Source organism: Hippopotamus amphibius, chromosome 5 (assembly GCF_030028045.1).
Source record: "Hippopotamus amphibius kiboko isolate mHipAmp2 chromosome 5, mHipAmp2.hap2, whole genome shotgun sequence".
In the NCBI taxonomy this organism is placed as follows: Eukaryota; Metazoa; Chordata; class Mammalia; order Artiodactyla; family Hippopotamidae; genus Hippopotamus; species Hippopotamus amphibius.
In genome coordinates, this window is record NC_080190.1 from 159,937,462 (window position 1) to 159,960,557 (window position 23,096).

The following is a 23,096-nucleotide window of genomic DNA, read 5'->3' on the forward strand; positions in this document are numbered from 1 at the left end:
GCGAGTCACCGCGAAGGGGCGGCCCGGGAGCCCGGAGAAGCTATTTCCGTGCAATCCCGGCGGGCGGCAGGCGCGGGAGGGGCGTGGAGGTGGAGGCAGCGCAGAAGGCCCAGTGTTTGCTTTTATTTCATCCAACAGAAGGTTCTATTTGTGGAAGCGAACAGACGCTGGGGATTAGAGCTGGGAGGGGGCAGGAAAAGGAAAAAAAAAAAGCCACATCCCCTACCACGCATAGGTCTTCCCCGGAACTACCGCGTGGGGGTGAATGAGTGATTCTGGAATTCATCACCCTCTCTCTCCTCCCTTCCTCCGGCTACCGCCGGGCCTCGGCGACGCCCACGGCTCCAACCGGAGGTCCCAAGGCGCGGGGCGTTGGGGGGATCCCCGGGGCAAAAGGCGTCAGCCCGCGGCTGCAAGGGAGCGCCGGGTGCCGAGAGCCCTGGTGCGCGCGCCCGCAGTCCATTGTGCTCGGTGTGAATGGGGAGCGCGCACCAATCAGCGCTCGCTTCGCCCCCCGCGGCCCCTCCCCGCCCTCCCACTTCCCCGGGACCCTGACGTCACGGGAACTTTTCCTCCTCCCCCTCCTCCGGCTTCTCGCGCTGAGCCCTCCGCTGGAGGGAGGGCGCGCGCAGCCTCCCGCCTAGACCAGCCCTGGTGGGGCGGGGGGGTGGGGGGGGGGCGTGTGCGCGCGCCCCAGCGGGCTCGGGACACACCACCTGCGCCGGAGCGCGCTCTGCCCCGAGCATCCCCAGCCCTCGGGCCGCCCCCATCGCCCCCGCCGACCCAGAGCCACCTCCCCTCCCCGCGTCCTCCCCCACTCCGCTCCGGTGACTGCTCGCCCGGCGGCAGGGCCCGAGTCGTCGCAGCCACCTCATTGCACAACCCGGCTTCCCAACTGTTTACACAGCCCGGCCTGTGAGTGTGTGTGTATACAGCGTGAGTCACCGGGAGGCGGAGGAGGTGGAGGAAAAGGAGAAGAAGGAGTGCACTGGCCGGGATCGGTGCGACGCACACACTCACTCACACTCAGTCACTCTCTCCGAGCGCGTCTCTCTCGCGCACACTCACGCCGGCAGCCCAGGAGCGCGCAGGATCCCGAGCGCCGCGGAAAAGTTGCTCCGGCTTTCGCTCCGAGACTTGGTGCTTTGGGAAGTGCATTTGCTCCGTGGCTCCGCCGAGCCTGCGGAATCCTGTGCTCGCCGCTCCGGACCTCCAAGGCCGCCGCCGCCTCTGCTTCCCCGACTGTCGGCAGTCTCTACAACAATAGCGGCGGCCGCCCCCTGCGAGGCGCCCCGAGCCGGTACCCGCAGGGATCCGGGGACCCGAGCCAGCCTCCTTGCCCCGGACGCGCGGCCGGCGTGGTCCTCGCGTGTACCGCGAGCGCCCGGGAACCGCTCCAGCTTTGCCCCCCGTGGGGGCAGAACCAAGCTCCGTCTGCAGACTCCATCCGGCGGGCTGGAGTAAGTCGCGGCGTTGGCGCCGACCCCGTTGCGCCTTCCCGCGCCGATCCGAGGACGTACAAAGCCGGGGCCGCCCCGGCCCGGGACGGGATGAGGGTCGGTCCCGTGCGCTCTGCCATGAGCGGCGTCTCGCAGCCCCGCGCTCCGGCCTTGCTGCTCCCGGCCGGCCGGGGCGCCCCGGCCAAACGCCTGCTGGACTCGGACGACGCGGCGGCCGTGGCGGCCAAGTGCCCACGTCTCTCCGAGTGCTCTAGCCCCGCGGACTACCTCAGCCCCCCCGGCTCTCCCTGCAGCCCGCAGCCTCCGCCCGCCGCTCCGGGAGCTGGCGGCGGCTCCGGGAGCGCGCCGGGGCCCAGCCGCATCGCCGACTACCTGCTGCTGCCCCTGGTCGAGCGCGAGCATGTGTCCCGGGCGCTGTGCATCCACACCGGCCGCGAGCTGCGCTGCAAGGTAGGCACCCGGGGGGCGGCCGGGACTCCCGGGGTGAGGGGACACGGTGGCAGGCGAAGGTGTCTGGGGTCTTTCCCGCCGGCGTCCGGGGGCCGAAGGGGCCCCCAGAGCTTGGGTTTGGGGCAAGGCGGATTAGTGGGTCTGAGCCCGCTAAGGCAGCATTTGACCAGGGTCTCCCTACTGGGGACTGCGGGGTTCGGATGGAGTGGTATAGTGGGGGCTTGGTGGTCAAGAGGAAGAGTGGTGCTCAGTTGCTTTATGTCTATATTATTTCCTTAGCGCCCAGTTTAGTCGTGGCTTTCCGTTTGAGTTGTGGAATTGAAATGGATTCCAGGGCCATGCCATTCCCCTTTTCTCACGCTCCTCGCGCCCCCCCGCCCCTCGATCTGGAAGGACGCCCTGTAGTGGGTGCCTCTTTGGAGCTTGGGGCAGCTGGCAGCTCTCTTGCCGGGGCTGCGAGGCACACGGGCTCAGTCGTGGGTGGTAAGGGGGCGAGAAGTCAGTGTCGGGCTTGGGTTTCGGGGATTCAGGCTGGAACCCGCGCTGGAACCGGAACCCTGTCCTCCTCAGAGAGCACTCTGAGGGGGTCTTCCAGCCGGGGCGGGGGGATTTGGCCCGAAGAGAAATGTTGGAACGCCCACAGCGGCTAGGAACCCTCGCTTCCATTCATGTCTTGATTTTCCGGCCAGCGATTTTCCTTTGAACATAAGGGATTCCATCCAGGAGGAGATAGTACTCCTGGAAACAGCATATTCCGCGGCCTCCTACTGCGCCCATAGACGCTGATCATTCCCACAGCCCATCCACCCTTTGCGAGTTGGACACCCCGGCCTCACACATCACTGAAAACCCTCTGGGCTGCTCCTTTTCACCCCAAAGGGTCACCCCTCAGTTAAGTCGCTCCTGGGTTTTCCGCAACTCACCTGACTCCCCCACCTCCCCTTCCCTGGGCTCGCTGCTGCCACCTACTGTCCAACCCGAATGAAACTTCAAATGTATGATCAAACCCGGTTTAAAGGGGGAAAAAATCTTTTCTTCTGGGTCGCTGGGGTTAAGAGCTGTTTTGGGAAGAATATGAGTGTGGCTGGGATGGGAGGAGGGGGGCAGCGGAGAGATTTTTTTCGAGCTGGTGCCAGAGCAGCCAGGCCTCCGAGGTGGGGTGGGTCTGGTCATTGTGCAACCCCTTCCAGTTCCTCCGAGCAGATAATAGCTGAATCCAGATGGTGACAGCCCGTGTGTCACCGTTTCCAGTTGAGTCTAGGATATGAGTAACTGGATTAAACAAAAGGCCCTTAAAGAGACCGGCCAGCTTCTTAGAGGAGATGCTACTCATGTCCTGGGTGAAGGTGGGAGTTGGTGGTGGTGGTGGGGACATTAATAAACAAATGAAAAAACACCCAGAGAGGATCCTGTATCCCTCCTGTGGAAATTTTAACTCAAGGCTGCTTGTACCTGAGTCAGCCTAGGCAGGTTGCTTAGGACTGTGTCGACAGTGTTGTTCTCGGAGTCATCTCTTCCTTCTGAGTAATGACAACTGCATGTTCTCCAGTCCCTGCTTCCACTTGGAGGTGCAGTCACCACATTCTGTGCTCTCTCTGGTCAACAGGAGGTCATGCATTTCCAGGGACTGCTCCTGGAGATCCCAGAGGGACCTCTATCAGCTACTGTGCACAGCATTACCTGCCAATGAGGAAGGGCCACAGAGGATGGGGACTTGGGATCTTAGCTCTCTGAAGCTGGTGGCTTTGTAGAAGGCCGTACATAGAAGATTTCTTTCAAACCTTCCATATGGTAGCTCTTTAGATATTTGCTAGCCCAGAGCCCTAGATGCTACTGCTTTTGGGTGTTAGGAGTAGCCTGGGCTGCATAAAGTGGGGTTGCAGAGCTCACAGGTGGTGTGGGTGGGTGGGGGAGGGAAATGAGTGGAGACTTACTTTCACCCAAAGCCCAACGATTGAAAACTGCAGCCCAGTCCAGGATCTGGGAGGCAGCCTCTGCTTTTCTAGCCTCCTAAGTGAGTCCCCTTCTCTCTGCAGGTGTTTCCCATTAAACACTACCAGGACAAAATCCGGCCTTACATCCAGCTGCCCTCACATAGGAACATCACCGGCATTGTGGAAGTGATCCTTGGGGAAACCAAGGCCTATGTCTTCTTTGAGAGGGACTTTGGGGACATGCACTCCTACGTGCGCAGCCGGAAGAGGCTGCGGGAAGAGGAGGCCGCCCGGCTCTTCAAGCAGATCGTCTCTGCTGTGGCCCACTGCCACCAGTCGGCCATCGTACTAGGGGACCTGAAGCTTAGGAAATTTGTCTTCTCTACAGAGGAGAGGTGAGCGTCCTCCACAGCCCCTCCTGTGCCTTTTGGAGCCAAAATGAGGGTGCAGGTTGAGCAGTTATGTGCAGTGTGTTGGTTCAGAACAACACCAAGGGCTCAGTTGTCACAGAGTTAGTCTTTAGAAATCCTCTCTCCAGGGGAGCCAAGGCCAAAGTTGGTTATTCTGCACCCTTGTGGATGTGGCCTGGGGACACCTTGGTGCATCTGTGGGATGTCACACGAGGACAGGATGCCCTCCCCACTTCTACCCCGGGATCAGGTTTACTATTCCCCATTGTTGTCAGAAAGGTCAGTTCTTCTGGGGTACAAATGTCACCCTGGCCTTCACAGTATCAATTCCTAGAGGACGTCTTCAAATCCTTGTTTATATCGAGGGTTTTTTTTTTTTTTTTGTACCTAGTAAGTATCACAGAGCTGGTCAGACTGTGGTATTTGCAGAAACCTATGCCTTTCCTTTGCACCACACTCCTATTCTGTGTAAGGCTTGGCCCTCAATATTTTCTCTACATTCTCTGGTGACTTTTTAGACATCTTGTTTGGATACATCTTCAGAAAATAGCCACATTGAATAAGAAATGGGAGCTGGCTGGAATTGGTTGCTAAATATAGATCATGGCTTACCTCATAAAGAACAAGATGAGTCCGATAAGACAATAATGAGACATTAAGATTCAGAGTTGAGGTTTCGGACAAGAGAATTCAGAAAGCCGCAGGAGATAAACCCTACCTTATTTTAAGAGGTGGGCCACATCCCTTGTGGAAAGATGAAAAGCAATACCATTGAAGAATTGCAGAGGTGGGTGTGTGTTACTTTGTTGTAGCTCTTCATGCAGGGCTCACCCGACCTGTGCCTTTTTCACCCTTAACTCCAGATCCTATGAAAAAGTACAGGGTACTTTTTTTGCCAGAAAGCATGGCTTTGTGTCTGACCTTGCAAGAGTTATTGGAACATACTGATTAGCAAAGAAAAGCAAAGTGTTGGCAATGAAGAAGTTTCCAATTCCTGGAACACACTCCTTTGATATGGTGATGTATTTTCTGAAACATGCCTTACACACCTCCTTGCTTACTTTTGAAATCCACCATTGCACAGGCAAATGTCATGTGCATGGAGTTTGGCAACCCGAGGGTTAAGCAATGGCAGGCTGACGCTAGTCGTGTAACCAGCACAGGTGCAGGGTTTTAGTACTACAGCAGCCAATCAGAGGCAGACAGTGTGGGTTGAGTCATATTTTCCGCTTACAGAACCAATGGGTATTTTACATAACGATGGGGGAGGTCAGGCTGAGGACATACCGAAGTTAGCACATGTATACTACACTCCAGGGAACAGGAAGGCAGGAAGAAAAAAAAAAAAAAAAAAAAACTAGACCTTAGAGAGGAAAAGGAATTGACCCCAGTAGCCTGTACCAAATGTTTGTGTCTAACTTCGCAAGGAGTGACTTATTGAAACAGGGCTGTTTCAGAGAAGCTGGGAGGAGCATAAGTGGCCCCCAGATATTGGAGGCTCCCCACATGGCTCTGGGCTTTGGGGAGCCAAGAGGTTTGAGTGACTGGATCTGAACAAGGAGGCACCCGCAGCTTCATCAGAGAGCGTAAAGATGTTTCAAACTTTAGTTGTTACTGGAATAGATAAACCCTTACCTGAGTAAATGAGCTCAGGTATTGATGTACCATCCTAGAGTGTGTGTGTGTGTGTGTGTGCATGTACACACGTACGTGGGCGTTTTAGGGCTCCAGCATCTTTCAAATCCACCAGCTTCTTTTCTTTGTCCTCTCTGTCCAGGCTAAGCATTCTTTGTGATTAAACATCCCAATAAATGTAATTAACATTCCTTGTACTTTTCCCATCACAGCCATCATGGCTCGGGCTTAGGTGGACAGAGTTCCCTCTGTGTGTATGTATCAGTGTGAACAGGAGTGCCGACGACCTGTGTGCAATAACAGTGACCTTGGGCTCCATGTCCTGTAATGTTCTGTAATGCCAAGCAGTGGGTTCAGGTAGCCCTGGCAGTCAGTGGTGTAAGAGATAAGATCGTCTTGTAGGGTGCTCAGGCTCTCCCTGAAGCAGTAGGATAAACTGCTCTTCCCTGATAGCTTTTGGAGAAATGTCAGCATTCCCCTGAGACAGGCTCCCACTGCTGCTATGTGAACTTTGTAAATTGTGTAACCCCTGTTAGGATATCTCTTATAAGCTCTAGTATAATGAATAGTATTTGGGGCTTTGCATCATACCCTCCACCCCAAGCGCTCTCTCAATACTTTGCTAATGTTTATTGCAGTTTGTATTGGTTTGTGAAATCGTGAGTCCTCCTGGGTGGTTGCAGGGCACTGCTTACTGGATGAAGGGGTAAATGGCATTCCTTGGGCCTCTGCGATGAGTACTTGTGGGCACTATTATTGGGAAGGCCTTGTTTTTCATAGCAGCAGATCTGGAAGTAATGGCTTGTTTCCTCTCTCCTACAGAACCCAGCTCAGACTGGAAAGCCTAGAAGATACACACATAATTAAGGGAGAAGATGATGCTTTGTCAGACAAACACGGCTGCCCAGCCTACGTGAGCCCCGAGATTCTCAACACCACGGGGACCTACTCCGGAAAGGCAGCGGACGTTTGGAGCCTTGGCGTCATGCTCTACACCCTTTTGGTGGGACGCTACCCCTTCCATGACTCAGACCCCAGTGCCCTTTTCTCCAAAATCCGACGTGGACAGTTCTGCATTCCTGACCACATTTCCCCCAAAGCCAGGTGCCTCATTCGCAGCCTCCTCAGACGGGAACCTTCGGAGAGACTCACTGCTCCGGAGATCTTACTCCATCCCTGGTTCGAGTCTGTCTTGGAACCTGGGTACGTCGACTCAGAAATAGGAACTTCTGACCAGATTGTTCCAGAGTACCAGGAGGACAGTGACATCAGTTCCTTCTTCTGCTAATCCCCAAACCTCAGAAACCTCATAATTCTCACACATGGCATTTCCATTTCTAAAGATGGACAGGCCTTTTGGCGTGGGGCCAACCCGACACTTGGTGGCATAGAGACTGTTGCTGCTGAATTCAACATGGCGCCCCCTCTCTCTTATCGGTCCTGATGAGTGACTATGGAGGTGGGCAGTGTGTACTCTGATTGGCTGCCCTGCAGAGATGTTTCCCTTAAGGAACCTTTGCCAACTATCCCTTTGTCAGATCTGGGGGTTCCGCATCTTGTATAGGTGGCAAGAAATAGGGACATCCTATAGCATGTGATCAAGTGAAATGAACATTCTAAAGGGAGAGGAAATGAATCACACAGTGGCATTTGGGGCAATAACCATATTTTTAACAGGGTGACAAATAATTTGGGCCAATAAACCTGCCATCTTTGAACTTGTCTTTGGTAGCCAGACTTTAGCTACCCCAGCTTCTCTGATCGGAAAGTTGTTTTTTCTGGTTTGATTTAACACTCACCCTTTCTTCATCTTTTTGGAGCAGACTGTTGCAGGGGCATAGGAGCCTGCCTCAACCATGAATCCAGAATCTCTCTTCCATTTCCTGCCAAGACCCCGTTTGCACTAATGCCTTCTTTCTGACCTTGAAGTGCCCCTCCCCTCCCCCCCTTCAGTGTAAAAGCACTTACCAGCTAACTGTGGAAAAGTATCACAAAAGATTCAAACTCCTGGCTACTTCAGAACTCTGAGCTCAAACAGAGAGACTGGAGACTTTTAAAAAGAATTTGAGCACTTGGAAACCATTAGCCTTTTTTGGTTCCCCTCAAATATGTTAGCATTTATCCTTTACTTTTTTCCCCAAGACCATCTCAGGGTGGAGCATTTTGTCTCGGAGGAGAAAGATAAGAAGACTCTCCACTGCCTCTCCCAAGAGCAAATGTTAAACATCTTTGTTCTTCAGAGAAAGTGAATTTTGGATAGTCTTAGACGGTTCTCAGACTAACTTCTAGAATTATACTTTAACCACCCCCATGGGTATGGTCTGCAGTTTTGCATGACAGGTTGTTAATATTTCAAATGTGGTGTGGTTTATTAATACATCTGTATCATCAGTATCTGGAATGAAATAGCAAGCCCCAAATCTTTAAACCCAGAAGGGTCTTTAAAAGTCATCTAGTCCAACTTCTTTCATTTCTCTGCCACCTCCCAATGCAGAAATCCATGCCCCGCCCCCCCACCAGCTTCTTTCACAGGTGGAACTGCAGCCTCTGTTTGAATGCTTCCAGAAATGGGAACTCACTACCTACAAAAGATAGAGCTTAACAAAGAAACTGCAACTTGCATTAAAAAAAACAAGTACAGATGAAATATCAGAAAATGTCTCAGACTGTACTGAAGTCAGGTGGTTAAACGGGTAAACCAAACATACTGTATTTTGAGAAATGGCACAAAAACAGGCAGTCACCTTTAAGGGCTACGCCTAGGCAAACTACTAACATGTGTTGTGAGAATACCGTGTATACCTCACGTACTGTGTACTTTGTACATATATTGTACCTTTTATACATATGTCCGATTTTTTTGTTTTGGCGCTGATGCTTGTTTTGTTGTCTGCGTCTGTCTGAATAACCTGCGTGTCTAAGACCACGTGAAATGTGAATGATCATAGGCAATGTTACTTTGACAGAATCATGGGACTTGGAGAAGAGGGAGGACAGAAGCCTCTGTCGCACTAACGCTCTCGTGGTTGCTTGAATGTTGTATCTGTGATACATGACCTGGCTAAAGACTCTGGGCTGGCTGGGGCTTCGAAACACTAGATCCTTCCTGTACATGTGTATATATGTGCAACAGCTGTTTCTGACTTGTAGAGAAATTTTAATAAATCTGGTTTCGTAAATAGGTGCAGTGACTTTCTTTGGAGTCCAATCCACTGTTGCTTGGTGCAATTTCACGCTGGGGATGAATCTGGCCTCAGGGCCTGGAATCTCGAGGGGGAGATGGAGAGGTAAACAGATGATGATGATTATGTGTGACCTTTGACAGAGCTGAGCCCATTCACTATTTCTGTTGAAGTGGGCAAATTCATTTTGATGGGTGACACCAATTTGGTGAGTCAGGCTGGTGAGGGCGACGGGTTTCATTCAGAGTCGAGAAACATGTAAAGAAGAGCAGACGTAAAGTCTCGAGTTGTAAGAATCCCTCTGGCTTATGGTCCTTTTTAGTTCAGGAACCCTTGAGAATTTGACAGAAACTGTGGACACCTCAGAAAAACATACATGTGTATCCAGCAGAATATTGTTGTAATTTCAGAAGTCTGCATACATCCCTGGAGGCATCACGGTTCTTCCGTTGAGAATCAACCTCCCCCTTACCTCCCCCATTAGACTTAATTAAAATGGCTAACTGAGGCCTTTCCTTTTTCTCTGTAAGTGTAAAAATGGAACGAAAGAAAGGAAAGCTAAAAGCAACATTATTTTGAATCACAAAGGCAGAGAAAGAAAGGATTTTGATGTAATTAGGTGTATAGCTTCACTATCACATCAGAATCTATTCTATATGAAGTCAGTTAGCAACCAAAGTGATTTTTTTAAAAAAAACTTTGCATTGTAAAGTGTTACAAATACACAGAAAAATGCACATGAAGTGTGTGGCTCTGGGACTTCCCTGGTGGTGCAGTGGTTAAGAATCTGCCTGCCGGGGCTTCCTAGGTGGTGCAGTGGTTGAGAATCTGCCTGCCAATGTAGGGGACATGGGTTCGATCCCTACTCCAGGAAGATCCTACATGCCGCGGAGCAACTAAGCCTGTGTACCACAACAATTCAGCCTGCGCTTTAGAGCCTGTGAGCCACAGCTATTGAGCCCATGTGCTGCAACTACTGAAGCCTGTGTGCCTAGAGCCCGAGCTCCGCAACAAGAGACGCCATGGCAATGAGGAGCCCACGCACCACAATGAAGAGCCCCCACTCACTGCAATGAAAAAGAAAGCCCGGGCACAGCAAAAAAGACCCAACACAGCCAATAAAATAATAAATAAATAAATTTATTAAAAAAAAAAAAAAAAGAATCTGCCTGCCAGTGCAGGGGATATGGGTTTGATCTCTGGTCTAGGAAGATCCCACATGCCTGGGACCAATTAAGCCCCTGTGCCACAACTACTGAACCTGTGCTTTAGAGCCTGCGAGCCACAACTATAGAGCCCGTGTGCCACAACCACTGAAACCTGTGCACTTAGAGCCTGTGCACTGCAACAAGAGAAGCCACTGCAATGAGGAGCCTGAGCACACCACAACCAAGAGCAGCCCCCGCTCACCGCAACTAGAGAAAGCCCGTGCAGCAACAAACACCCACCACAGCCAAAAAATAAATACATAAATACATAAATAAAAATAAATTTTAAAAAAATGTGTGGCTTTTAATTTTCACAAGCCAAACACACTGGCTTAACATGCAGTCACGGCAAGAAAACAAAACACTGCCAGGACCCCAGAAGCCCCCTCCTACCTGTTTCAGTCCCTACCTGACACCCCCTCCAAGGGGTACCACCATGGGACAGAATTTTAACCCTAAGTTCTAATGGTAAAAGTTAGAATGAGGTTTAAAGTCATCCACTCTGAGCTTAAATGAAAAGGCATACAGAAATTACAGATGACACAACTGCCCTTTTCTAGGACTTAGGCTGAGATCACTCAGGAAAGCAGACCTATGACACCAAAGTAAGTGCAACTCAGGCCTCATGACCCAGGAACTTAAGAAATGGAAAAAGCACGAAGCAACGCGAAGAATGGTCAAATGCCTGTGTAGCTTAGAAACTAGGAAGCTGGGGAGTTGATCTAGGGCCATTCCATGAATAAGACCCTTAGATCCCAACGTTCCTGGGTCCTCAGAACACACACTGCAATTTCTCCCTGCCCTGATGAACCCAGGCAAGGCTCAGCCCGTCTCCGTGGGCACACAGAAGGCTAATACTTTGGACTTCACCGAGCTTTTTAATCTAAGGATTTCAAAATACTTTGCAAGCAATTAAGGTTACAACACCTCTTTGTACTGTCGTTACACGAACCAAGTGGAGGGAAATGTGGGTCAGGATTGGCTGGGGGGACATGTGATGCCACAAATCCATAAATTTAATCTCTTCAAAGGTTGGAACAAATCTGGGGCAATCACAGCCAGTTACATTATAGAAGGCAGGGAGGACAGGAAGCCGAGCACTGGTTAAGAAGCTGACCACTTTTATTTTCCCTGTGTCCTCAACATAAATCAATCCACTAACATCTCAGTAACTGTTTATTCACATTGTATTTTCTAGAAGTTTTCACTCTTCTTCCCCCTGTTCCTTCTCTCGCTCCCACTCCTTCTCTCTCTCTCTCCTTCTATGTTCACAGCAGCCAAGTGAAATAGGCAAGTCGAATATTATTTGCTCCATTTTATACATGAAAAAACAGGCTCAAGTGTCTTTCAGTAGCTACTTAGGAGTAAGCAGCTCAGGGCTGGGACATGAACTTGGGTCTGTTGTCTCATGTTGTGGCTGTGTCTGCACATGGCTGTTTAAATTCTTCTAGTGAGGATGATGATTGGAGAAGATGGTTCAAGACAAATACAGATACTGAGACTTCAGCCCCATTGATGTCTTCAAAACAATTCAGTACATCAGTTATAGAGGTGGCAGCATTACTGAAGACAAGAGATCTGTCATTCAAAAAACATTTACTTACCATGTGCTAGGCACTGTGGTAGATCCTTGGGAAACAGATGACCAAGACTCAGTCCTAGCTCACTGAATAGAAAGCTCCACGAAATCAGGGACTGTGACCATCTTTGTCACCCCCGCCTCCCAGCATTCGGCTTGTGCCTGTCACAGGAAGGTGTCCATTGCCAACACGGATGGACAAGTGGATGCGTGAGTGGATGAGTGGAAGGATGGGTGGTTGGGTGGATGGGTGAGTGGATGGATGAGTAGGTGGGTGGATGGGTCAGTGAATGGGTGAGTGGGTAGGTGAGTGGATGGATGAGTGGGTGGGTGGATGGGTGAGTGGATGGATGAGTGGGTGGGTAAATGGATGGATGAGTGGGTGGGTGAATGGATGGATGAGTGGGTGGGTAAATGGATGGATGAGTGGGTGGGTGAATGGATGGATGAGTGAGTGGGTGAGTGGGTGAGTGGATGAATGAGTGGGTGGGTGGGTGGGTGAGTGGATGGATGAGTGGGTGGGTGAGTGGGTGAGTGGATAGATGAGTAGGTGGGTGGGTGAGTGGATGAGCGGATGGATGAGTGAATGGATGGGTGGGTGGGTAAGTGGATGGATGAGTGGGTAGTGGGTGAGTGAATGGGTGAGTGGATGGATGGGTGGGTGGGTGAGTGGGTGAGTGGTTGGATGAGTGGGTGGGTGAGTGGGTGAGTGGATGGATGAGTGGGTGGTTGAGTGAATGGATGGGTGTGTGGATGGATAAATGGAGGGGTGTCCTCCAGCAGCTCAGAGCCTAATGGGCCTCCCAGTCAGAGAACCAAAAGCACAGAAGTAGAAATCTTGCGACTGGGGTCTCTTGCTAGCTCTTGAAGCCCTTTCACTGTTTGACCTAGAGCAAGCATGTCTGCCTCTCTGGTTCTTACTTGCTCCTCTTTAAACAGGAGTGATACTCTTTGATTTCTTCATCTCCTTTAGCTGCTATTCTGCGAAAACAGACTGATTCTGTGACTGTGTGAAAACAGGCCCTACAATAATCTTCGTCAAAGGGACCATTGGAATAGCTTTATGATTTCTTTTAAAACTAGGCACAGACAGCTTGAAATTAGAATGAAAATTTCATTCTGGATGAGAAAAGGCATTGTAGTGATGAAGATTAGGGAACTGGCTTTTCCACATGACTTTGGCTGATTCAGTTAATCATGGTCCCTCCCATCCAAAAAAAAAAAGAAAAAAAAAGAGGAGTGGGATCTCATTACCAGCCCCTGGGAACTGCCCATATGAGATTTCAGTGGATAATTTAAAGATACCAGTAGCCGTCAATGACTTAGCGGTTCCTAGAAGAGGTAGGAAAAGAGAAAGATGTAGCCAAATATCACACCTCAATCCTGCTAGATGCTTTACAGTACGCACCTCATTTTGTCTTCCCAGCAACCCTATGAAGTGAATGATTTGTTCCCATTTGACAGATGTGGATGCTGAAACCCAGAGGCTGAATAGTGTGTCCAAGTTCATGCAGTGGGTGGATGGGACTCTAACCTGGGCCTGTGTGACCCTAGATCTTTGCCTTTTCCAGTGCTGTGCTTTCCACTTTGGGTTTGATGTGCTAGACCAGCAACACCATGTCTTCTTTTTGGAGCAGCCATTGTACTGGGAAATTTTTTGTCAGGAAGTGTACCATATGCTGGGTTAGTCCTGGTTTCAGTCTATGATTGCTACTTGCTGAGATTTATCAACAGAGCGCTCATGGTGTACTAAGAGCCGTGCTAAGGGCTTCAGGTGAATTAACAAATGATTACCTCACAGCACCCTTATAAAGCAGTGCTAATATCATCCTCTTTTTTACAGAGAAAGAGATTGTGTTCCATAGAGGGTGAGTGATTTACCCAAAGTCACACAACACAGCATTCATCCAGAGCCCTTAACCATGAAGGTTTTCTGCCTCTTTGTTTTTATTTTTTTATTCTATTTTATTTTTTATAAATTTATTTATTTATTTTTTGGCTTTGTTTGGTCTTTGTTGCTACGCAAGGACTTTCTCTAGTTGCGGTGAGCGGGGGCTACTCTTCATTGTGGTGTACGGGCTTCTCATTGCAGTGGCTTCTCTTGTTGCTGAGCACGGGCTCTAGGCACACGGGCTTCAGTAGTTGTGGCATGTGGGCTCAGTAGTTGTGGCTCACAGGCTCTAGAGCACAGGCTCAGTAATTGTGGTACACGGGCTTAATTGCTCTGCAGCATGTGGGATCTTCCCAGACCAGGGATCGAACCCGTGTTCCCTGCATTGACAGGCGGATTTCTAATCACTGTGCCACCAGGGAAGCCTGCCTCTTTGTTTTTAGAATGGGGAGACTTTGTAAACGATTTATCCCTAAATGCAATGTGGCATCCTGAAACAGGAAAAGGATGTCAGTCAGAAAATGAGTGAAATCCAAATAAAGTCTGGATTTTAAATAGCAGTAACGTGCTACTGTTGGTTTCTTAGTTGGGACAAATGTACCACGGAAATGTAAAATGATATCACTGGGGGAAACCGAGTGAGGGATATTCGGCAACTATCTGTACTATTTTTGCAACTTTTGTGTAAATCTAAAATTATTTCAAAATAAAAAGTTTAGTATAAAAAAAGATTTAGTCCACACTTCCTCCATTTTAGGAGGGGACCCCAGGGCTGAGACTGGGTAAGCCACAGTCAAACAGCGGCCAGGCCACTCTTGACCCAGCCCCGAACCTCCAAGCCTGCCCCCGGCAGCTCAGCTTCCTGGGGGCCAGCTGGTGTGCGGTGCGTGACCTTCTAGAATGTGTCTGGAGCCATATGAGGTGAATGTCAGAAACTTTCATGGAATGTGCCAGAAACATTTTGGACATAGGACACGGCATTTTGAACAAATCGGTTCTGAGGTCTGACCTTTCAGACAGCGACTACATGAGTGTCCCTAGCAGTTTCCTTATCTGGCCATCGCTCTGGTCAGCACAGCCCAGTGAGCCAGGCCCATGGCTGGGCCGCTCAGTCATCTCAGCTCCATGCCTGGTTTGCTAGAAGGCAGCGGAAGCATCCCCAGCGGAAGGCTGGGGAAAGCATCCCTGCCGGGAGGGCTTGGCCTCAGCTGGGAGAGGAGGGCCCCTGGGGTCAGGGCTGGACTACACTCCAAATGGATTTGGCATCCCTGCTCCACGTCAGGAGGTCGTCTGGCCTCTGGGAGGTGAAGAGCCACCAAACCCGTTCCCTGTGGAGCCATAGCCCTCGGTGGCCGGGAGGCAGGCTTGTCCACGCTGCCCCCGCATTTTGTTGTTGGAGAAGCCAAGGCTGGGGGAGGCGAAAGAAAGCCAATTCGCAGCCAACTCTTGTCTTGTATTTAAAATTTTCTTTCTCAATAGCTGCAGCTAGAGCTGGTTTCCAAGTTCCTGCCGATAGGCATCTTTCTGACTTCTTCACTGGGGAAGCGAATTCGTGGAGGACATTTCACAAACAGCCCCCAAACACTCAATATGTCTTCGGCAGGATGCCCTGTGACATTTATGAACACAGAAAGGGAATAATTAGAATATTAGTGATGATAGGAACCCACGTGTACTGAGTACTCAGTATCTGCTCAACGCCGTCTTAGCACTTGAGAGGCATGGCCGCGTTTCATTCGTATGACAGCTCTGTGGGGAAGGCATTCTTATTTGTCCCATCTCACAGGTGGGTAAGTGAAGGCCCAGAGAGGGTAAGTAACTTGTTCAAGGTCACACAGCTAGTAAGTGGGATCTGAACACAGGGAATCACACGCTAAAGAATATGCTCTTAACATGTAAATGACCTGCTTCCCCATTTTGGCAGATATTCATCTTTTATATTAATTCCTACAACTAAAGTCCTATCATGTCAGCAGACCCTGAGCCCTCTTGGGGAAAAACACTGATATGTTTGACCCTTCCCAGAGCTGGCAGGAAAGAGGAAAGAGCTTGAACTTCAGGGTAAGAGAGACCTGGTAGCAAATCCCATCTCCATAGCTAACTAGCTGTCTGACCCAGACAGGTCATGTGACCACTCTCCCTGCCTCAGTTGCAATAATAATGCCATCTACCCCAAGGCTGTGGCGGTGAGGATTACATGAAGTAAGCCTGTTCAGTGCCTAATCCAAGGTGCCACATAGGTGTCTTGAAATTCAAGCAAATTCCTTCAGATAAAGGCTGGGAAGTCAGATGGACCTGGATTTGGATCCCAGCCTTGCTCCTTACTTGCTCTGTGATCTTCAGCAAGTTGCAAAATCTCTCTGGCCCATCATTTCCTCATTCATAAAATGGGTACATAAAAATAAGTGTTTTTCAGAGCTGCAGGGTTGCAAGGGTTGTGGTGCTTTGTGGAGCTGCAGGATTGCAGTGCTTTGCAGAGCTGCAGGGCTGCGGGCAGGACTGGTGATAAAACACAGAAAGGGCCTGACCTGGGATTTGGGTCAGAGATTAGTGTTCTCATTGTCATTATCACGCGTGGCCTCCTATCTCCTTTGTTATACTTGTTCTTTCCCTTCTGGCTTGCAGGCTTGCCAGGTCAAAGTGCTGACTGTTCCAGGGGACAGCTTGGAGGGGAGAGCCAGTCTTGGGGAGGAGGGCGGTGCCCAGAGGGTCAACCTTTCCACTACCTGCTGCCTGGGGGCCTGTTGACCTTGGTCTTAGTCAGTTCAGGTGAGTAGAGAGCAGTCTGACTTCTCTGACTTTGTCCAGCTGGCCAGCTCCTCCAGGGTCTTACCTTACCAGAAACTTACCTTGGGGACCAGGGGGAACTTGAAACTTCCATTTCACAGATTCCCAAGAGGCCTCACTGGGCTCCCACAAGGAGAGCAGGGATTAAAAAAATTAACCCATGGCCAGTTTCTGTGGAGACAGGGGTAGCTTAGTTCCAGCCAGCAGGGTGGCAAAGTGAGGAACCTAGAGTCACAGAGACCTATGGTTTGAATTGTGGCTCTAGAACTTACCTGAGGAGGGAACTCACCCACCTCAGCCTCAGTTGCCTTATCTGTGAAATGGGGTTAGTGAGAATTCTCACCTCCTGAGATTGTGCCGTTTAGATAAGATCATGCCTGTAAAACATTTTCCACATGCCTGACGTGTCAAAGTCTCAACACATTTTGGCTACCAATAACCAGGGTCAGTGACGGCCAAAAGCAGTAAGTCAACTCATTTAAAAATATGTGTATAAACTCGATGATGGGTGATGACTTAGAGGGGTGGGATAGGGAGGGTGGGAAGGAGTCGCAAGAGGGAGGGCATATGGGGATATATGTATAAATACAGCTGATTCACTTTGGTGTACCTCAAAAACTGGCACAAGAGTGTAAAGCAATTATATTCCAATAAAGAGCTTAAAAAATATGCTTAATGGTGCTTCTCATGAGTGGGGGCAGGGATCTTGTTAAGATGCAGATTCTGTTCATCAGGGCTGGGTGGGGCCCGAGACTCTGCATTTTTAACCAGTTCCTGGGTAAAGTTGATGCTGTTGATCAATCAGAGCAACATGAGATTGGTACCCATTTCCAAACAGAGATCTGTTAAGCCTCAATTAAGATGAACTCATTCCTGAAAATGGGTATATTTTGGGTAAATCCAGGAGAGGGGAGCAGAGAGGAACTAATATTAGTGAGTAGCTGCTTGGCATTGGGTGTGTTGAATGAACTATCTCTTGCAACCCTCACAGCATCTCTGAAGGATATTATCACCTCCTTTGTGCAGATGGGGAACAGAGACTCAGATGTTAAGTGTTGAAGGTCACAGAGCTCAGTAAAGTACAGAACTGGGATGTGGACTTGTCTGCCTGCCTCCAATCCCATAGCCTTTTTCTACCTCAGAGGCAAGAGCAGGAGCCTGAGAACACAGCTGAGACAGGACCTCGGCTTCCCTGTTGGCAGAATGAGTGGCCCGGCTGTAAATGGCCACTGTGCTCCCTCCCCAGCCTCTGTTGGAAGAGTTTGCTGGTCTGTGTGCTCTCTACACTTACTCAGCATTCAGTTGGCTGTGTCCCCACGCTGCTTCCTAATTTGGTGCTGATGTTCTGGTTGCAGACGTATCAATGTCACCCTGTCAAGTTGGGAACACCAGCAGAGCTGCTGGACCTGGTCATCTTCCCAAGAGCTGGCCAAGCGGTGCAGTGGTGACCAGAATAAACTCAGCACTTGGGCCAAAGAGAACATTCTTGCACACCCCAGAGATGAGCTTTTCGGCGTCCCTGCAGGTAGAGAAGGCCACTTGCGTCAGCTGGAAGTCATGTGGGGTCCAGTTTCACCTGGAGTCCAGTCTTGGAGTCTTAACCCCAGAAGGCCTGGATGCTAAAGGGTTTTGTGTGAACCCATGTGTGGAGAGGCAGGTGGAGGTGCCTACATGCCTCAGGTGGGCTCACACATACCTCCTCTGCCCACAGGGCAGAGGTCCTGAGAACTGGGCAGGATTTCAGAAGGACATGTTGGCTAGAGCTAAAATCCCTGGGTTCAAATCCTGGCTCTGCCACTTTCCAGTGTGTGACCTTGGGAAATTTATTTAATCTCGCCGGGCCTCTGTTTCCTCTTCCGTAAAATGGGGCTAATGGTAGTAGTTGTCTGGTAGGGATGTGGCGAGAATTGAATGAGTTAATACACGAACAGCCCTTACAACAGTGTCTGGCACATGGCAAACACGCAGGCCATCTCCATAAAATGTGAAATCTGTCAGAGCAGGGACTTATCTGTTTTTATTGTTGGAGACCCAATACCTAGAAGGATGCCTAGAATGGTGGATGCTCATGAATATCTGTGTAATTATTGATTCAGAGAGCTTCTATAGTGGTGGTTTTCAAACTGTGTTCCAAGGAACCCTAGGGTGCCTGGGGCCACTGCATGGTGAGATGGAGGGAGTGTGAGGAAGAAACCCTTGAGGAGGAGTCAGCATCATTTTGTTCTTTCCCCCTGTCCAGAGCTTCTCCGATTTATGTGCTGGATATATGGGTTTCTACATAAAATTATATTTGGAGGAAGATTTTTGCCGCTAAAAAGTTATTTGAAATTATCAATATCCAAAATTTGGTCCCTAGACTGTTAACTTGCCCTGGATGAGGGTTAAGAGTGCTGATTTCCTGACTCCACCAATGATCTGCTGAATCACATTTTCTTGGGAAGGGACATGCATTTTAAATCAATTTCTTAGGGGAGTCCTGGCTTCCCTGGTGGTGCAGTGGTTAAGAATCCGCCTGCCAATGCAGGGGACATGGGTTCGATCCCTGCTCCAGGAAGATCCCACATGCCGGGTAGCAACTAAGCCCATGAGCCACAACTATTGAGCCCGTGTGCTGCAACTACTGAAGCCCATGCGCCTAGAGCCCGTGCTCTGCAACAAGAGAAGCCACAGCAATAAGGAGCCCATGCACCACAATGAAGAGTAGCCCCCGCTCGCCGCAACTAGAGAAAGCCTGCGCATAGAAATAAAGACCCAACACAGCCAATAAATAAATAAATAAATAAATTTATTAAAAAAGAAATTTCTTAGGGGAGTCCTATTCATGCTAACATCCAAAGAACATGCTTCTAATCATTTTACAAGTGGGGAAGTTGAGACCTTGTTAGGTGAGGTGCCTGGCTTAGGGTCTCCCAGGCTGGTGTAAAGGTGTCAACTCCAAGACCGGTGCTCTTTCCATGCTGCAACTTCCGTGACTCTTAAACAGGCGAGGCCCTTGCAGAGATCTCTCCCAGGTTACAAGAGGAGGTGCTGAGAGGGAGACAGGGCTGATTGACACTATCTCGGCCTTGTGGGAACTTTGTGTCTCTGGGAGTTTTGCTTTGCCCACACGTACCCCAGGGTAGGCATGCAGTCAGTGTTGGAATGAAGAAGGAGTGAGTGAAAAAATGACATTCTTATGGAGAGATAGAAGCAAAACATGTGCAATGTAATGGCAGGTAATACTAACATCTGGGAAGAAAATAAAACTAGGTAAGGGATACAGAGTGATAGGTTGAGGGACTATTCTAGACAGAATGAGGACAGAGGGTCTCTTCTGAGGAGGTGACTTTGAATAGTCCCAAGGAATGTGGGAGATGGAGTCATCCAGTAGAAGAACATTCCAGATAAAGGGGACAGCAAATGCAAAGGCCCTGAGATAGGAAAGTGCTTGGTGTGTTCGAGGACCTGTAGGGATTGTTCGAGGCATAAATGAAACAACGGGTGTAAATTTCTTAGGATAGTGCCTGTTGCACATTGGCTGTTAAAATTATTGGTGTCATTTTGTCTTCATGATGAGGACAGGGTCCATCAGATTTAAATTTTATTTTGTTTTATTTTATTTTATTCTACTTTCAATTATTTAAAAGTCACATTTGTTGAGGTATATAATCTCCCTTCAGTAAAATTCACCCGTGTCTAGTGTACACATGGATGAGACTTGACAAATGCTTCCCACACAATCAAGTGTCATCACACTCAAGACTTCAAATATTCCTGTCACCACAAAAGTGCCCTTATGTCTTTCGTAGTCAGTCTCCTTGTTTATCCACAGCCTCTAGCCATCATTAATCTGGTTTCTGTCTCTAGAGATTTGGAATCACACAGATATAAACTTTTGTGTCTGCCTTCTTTCACTTAGCAGGATGTTTTGGAGATCTCTCTATGCTGTTGTATGTATCCCAGTTCATTCTCTTTTTTCATTGTTGTGTAGTATTCCATGGTGTGGATGGAAATCTATTGTTTATCCCTTCACCAGTTGAAGGACATGTAGGTTGTTTCCAGCTTGGGGTTGTTATGAGGAAAGCTGCCATCAACGTCCGTACACATGTCTTTGTGTGAATGTATGTGTTCGTTTCTCTTGGGGGAACACCTAGAAGTGAAATTGCTGGCTCATATATTTGACTTGGTAAGAAATCACTGAACTGCTTTCCAGGGTGGCTGTCCTATTTTGCACCGCCATCAGCAATGTATGGACGTTCCAGTTGTTCCACATCTTCACCAAGACTTTGTATTGTCAGTTAATTAGTCAATTCATAAGTGTTTAACCATCCTAGTAGACATGTAATGATAGCTCACTGTGGTTTTAGATTCCACTTCCCTAATGTCTAGTGAGGTCGAGCATCTTTTCTGGTGCTTAGTTGCCATCTGCATCTCTTCTTTGGCGAACTATCTGCTCAAGTATTTTGCCTATTTTTCAATTGGGATGTTTGTTTTCTTATTGAATTGTAGGAATTCTTTTCATATTCCAGACGCAAGTTTTTTATCCAATACATGTTTTGCAAATACATAGTTTCTTCCTGAGTATAACTTGTCTTTTCATGTTCTTAAAGAATGCTTTTTGAAGAGGTGAAGTTATATATATTTTTAAAGCCCAGTTTACACTTTTTTCTTTTATGGTTCACATACCTTCTAAGAAAAGTTCTGCCTAGCCCAATGTTACAAAGATTTTATCCCACATTTATTTTCTCGTAAAAGTTTTATCGTTTTAGGTTTTATATTCGGGTCAATGATCCATCTTGAGACTTTGAGTGAACTTTTATATATGATGTGAACTAAAGGTCAAGGTTTTTTTTTTCCATATTAATTGGCCAATAGTTTCAGCACCATTGGTTGACAGATTTGTTTTACTGAAAGATGTAAGGCTTTGCCTACCATTCCATGTAGAATAGACTTTTTAGTCCAGTGTGAGTGATAACCGAGAAGGGGTGAAGGTACAGATTGGGGGGAGCCTCATGTGAGAAGCGAGGCTCCAAGTCATGTCCCAAGTGGCCCACATGGTAACGAACAGCAGGCATCTCCACGATGAAACCGCCGGCCCCAAAGCAGGGTGCAGGCTCACCGGGGAGGTGCCTGGTTGGGTGTTTCTCTTGGTGTTTCTCAGAGATTTGTACTCATCTTGCGTAAACTGCAGATTAGGAAAGCATTAGGTAACGAGAGGGTAGCTGGAGCGTATTACACACCAGCCTGGCGTGTGGCCACGGAATGCAGCCTGTGGGGACGGCCATGCGAGCAAGTCAAATGGAGCTGGAACCTGGATGGGACGGCTTCCCCTCTCCCTCCTGCAGTCAGAAGGGAGCTCTACTGGGATTGGCTGGTCTCTGGAGCCTCAATGTCTCACAGCCTCTGGAGGTGACGGTGGGACAGGAAGGTCCTGGGAGCCGCTTAACTCATTCCGCTTTAAGAAGGAGGCAAGGAAAACATTTAGAAGTTTAAGAGAAACGGACAAATGGACCAATACAGTTGGAGCCATTAGCATCCCCCTGTCACCGATAGATCAAGCAGGCAGAAGGTCATGAGGACATAGGTGATCAGAACAGCACAATCCGTCAACCTGATGTGATTAATATTACAGGGATACTAGCCTCATAGAATGAATTAGGAAGCATTCCTCTGCTTTTATTTTCTGGAAAAATGATGGAGAATCTGTATCTTTTCCTCCCTTTAATGTTTGGTGTAATTTGCTAGTGAAACCATCTAGGCTTGGTGATGTCTTTTCTTGGAAGGTTTTGATTATTGACTCAATTTTCAAAATGAACATAGACATTAAAATTATCTATTAAAAAAGAGAGAGAGAGAAGGAGGTATGGTGCAGAGGCTTTGCCCAGGGGAAAGTTAGCAGCGAATAAAAATTCACTCCCGTCCTCCTGCCTGCACTGCACCCCCCTCCCGCCCCCACACTGCTGACCTCCCTCAGGACCACTCAGATGTTTGACGCTCAAATACTTGGGGAGCAACTTCTACAAGCTCACAAATTCTCCCATTTATCGGATGAAGGCATGATCCCTGCCCTCTAGGTGCTTACACTCAAACTGTGGAAGATGTGAATGCACGCGATTAAAAGTGAAAAGGAACCTAATCTTCACTGAGGGTCTCCTCTGTGCCAGACACTGTGTCAGGGGGTCCAGAGGTTATCGGGTTTATCCCCACAGCAACTCTGCGAGACCAAGATGGTCATCCTCATTCTTAACGTGACAATCCAGGTTCAGAGAGGTTAAGTAATTTACCCAAGATTGCACAGCTAGTAGTGTCAGAGCCAGGGTGTGAACTCAAGACTGTCAGACCCCGGAGCCTGTATACCTTCACTAATCATGTTGCCATGCTATGTACCAAGAACTCCCCTGGGGCCTGTGGGGGTCCCGAGAGGAACTAGCCTCGGTGTCTGACTATACATCCTTGACGTTTGGTGAAGGGCAAACAGAAATAGCTATGATATTGAGATAATGCAGACAGTGCTGTGAGACTCTGGGGGGTCTGGGCAGCATTTGTGGAAGAGGTGGCATGTCAGGGGGTCTTGAAAGACA

At 49.0% G+C, this 23,096-nt stretch overlaps 1 protein-coding gene across 2 annotated transcripts; it reads left to right on the forward strand.

The window, feature by feature from the left end:
- Positions 1-701: 701 nt before the first annotated feature.
- On the forward strand, positions 702-9,064 carry TRIB1 (tribbles pseudokinase 1). Of its 2 annotated transcripts, none has more exons than XM_057736910.1 (3): positions 702-1,910; positions 3,947-4,239; positions 6,712-9,064. In XM_057736910.1, the coding sequence occupies exons 1-3, from the start codon at positions 1,551-1,553 to the stop codon at positions 7,175-7,177; spliced, it is 1,119 nt and encodes a 372-aa protein (XP_057592893.1). In that variant the 5' UTR covers positions 702-1,550; the 3' UTR covers positions 7,178-9,064. The 2 variants fall into 2 exon arrangements, with proteins under 2 accessions (XP_057592893.1, XP_057592894.1); XM_057736911.1 differs by lacking the exon at positions 702-1,910 and adding an exon at positions 2,638-2,801.
- Positions 9,065-23,096: the final 14,032 nt, after the last annotated feature.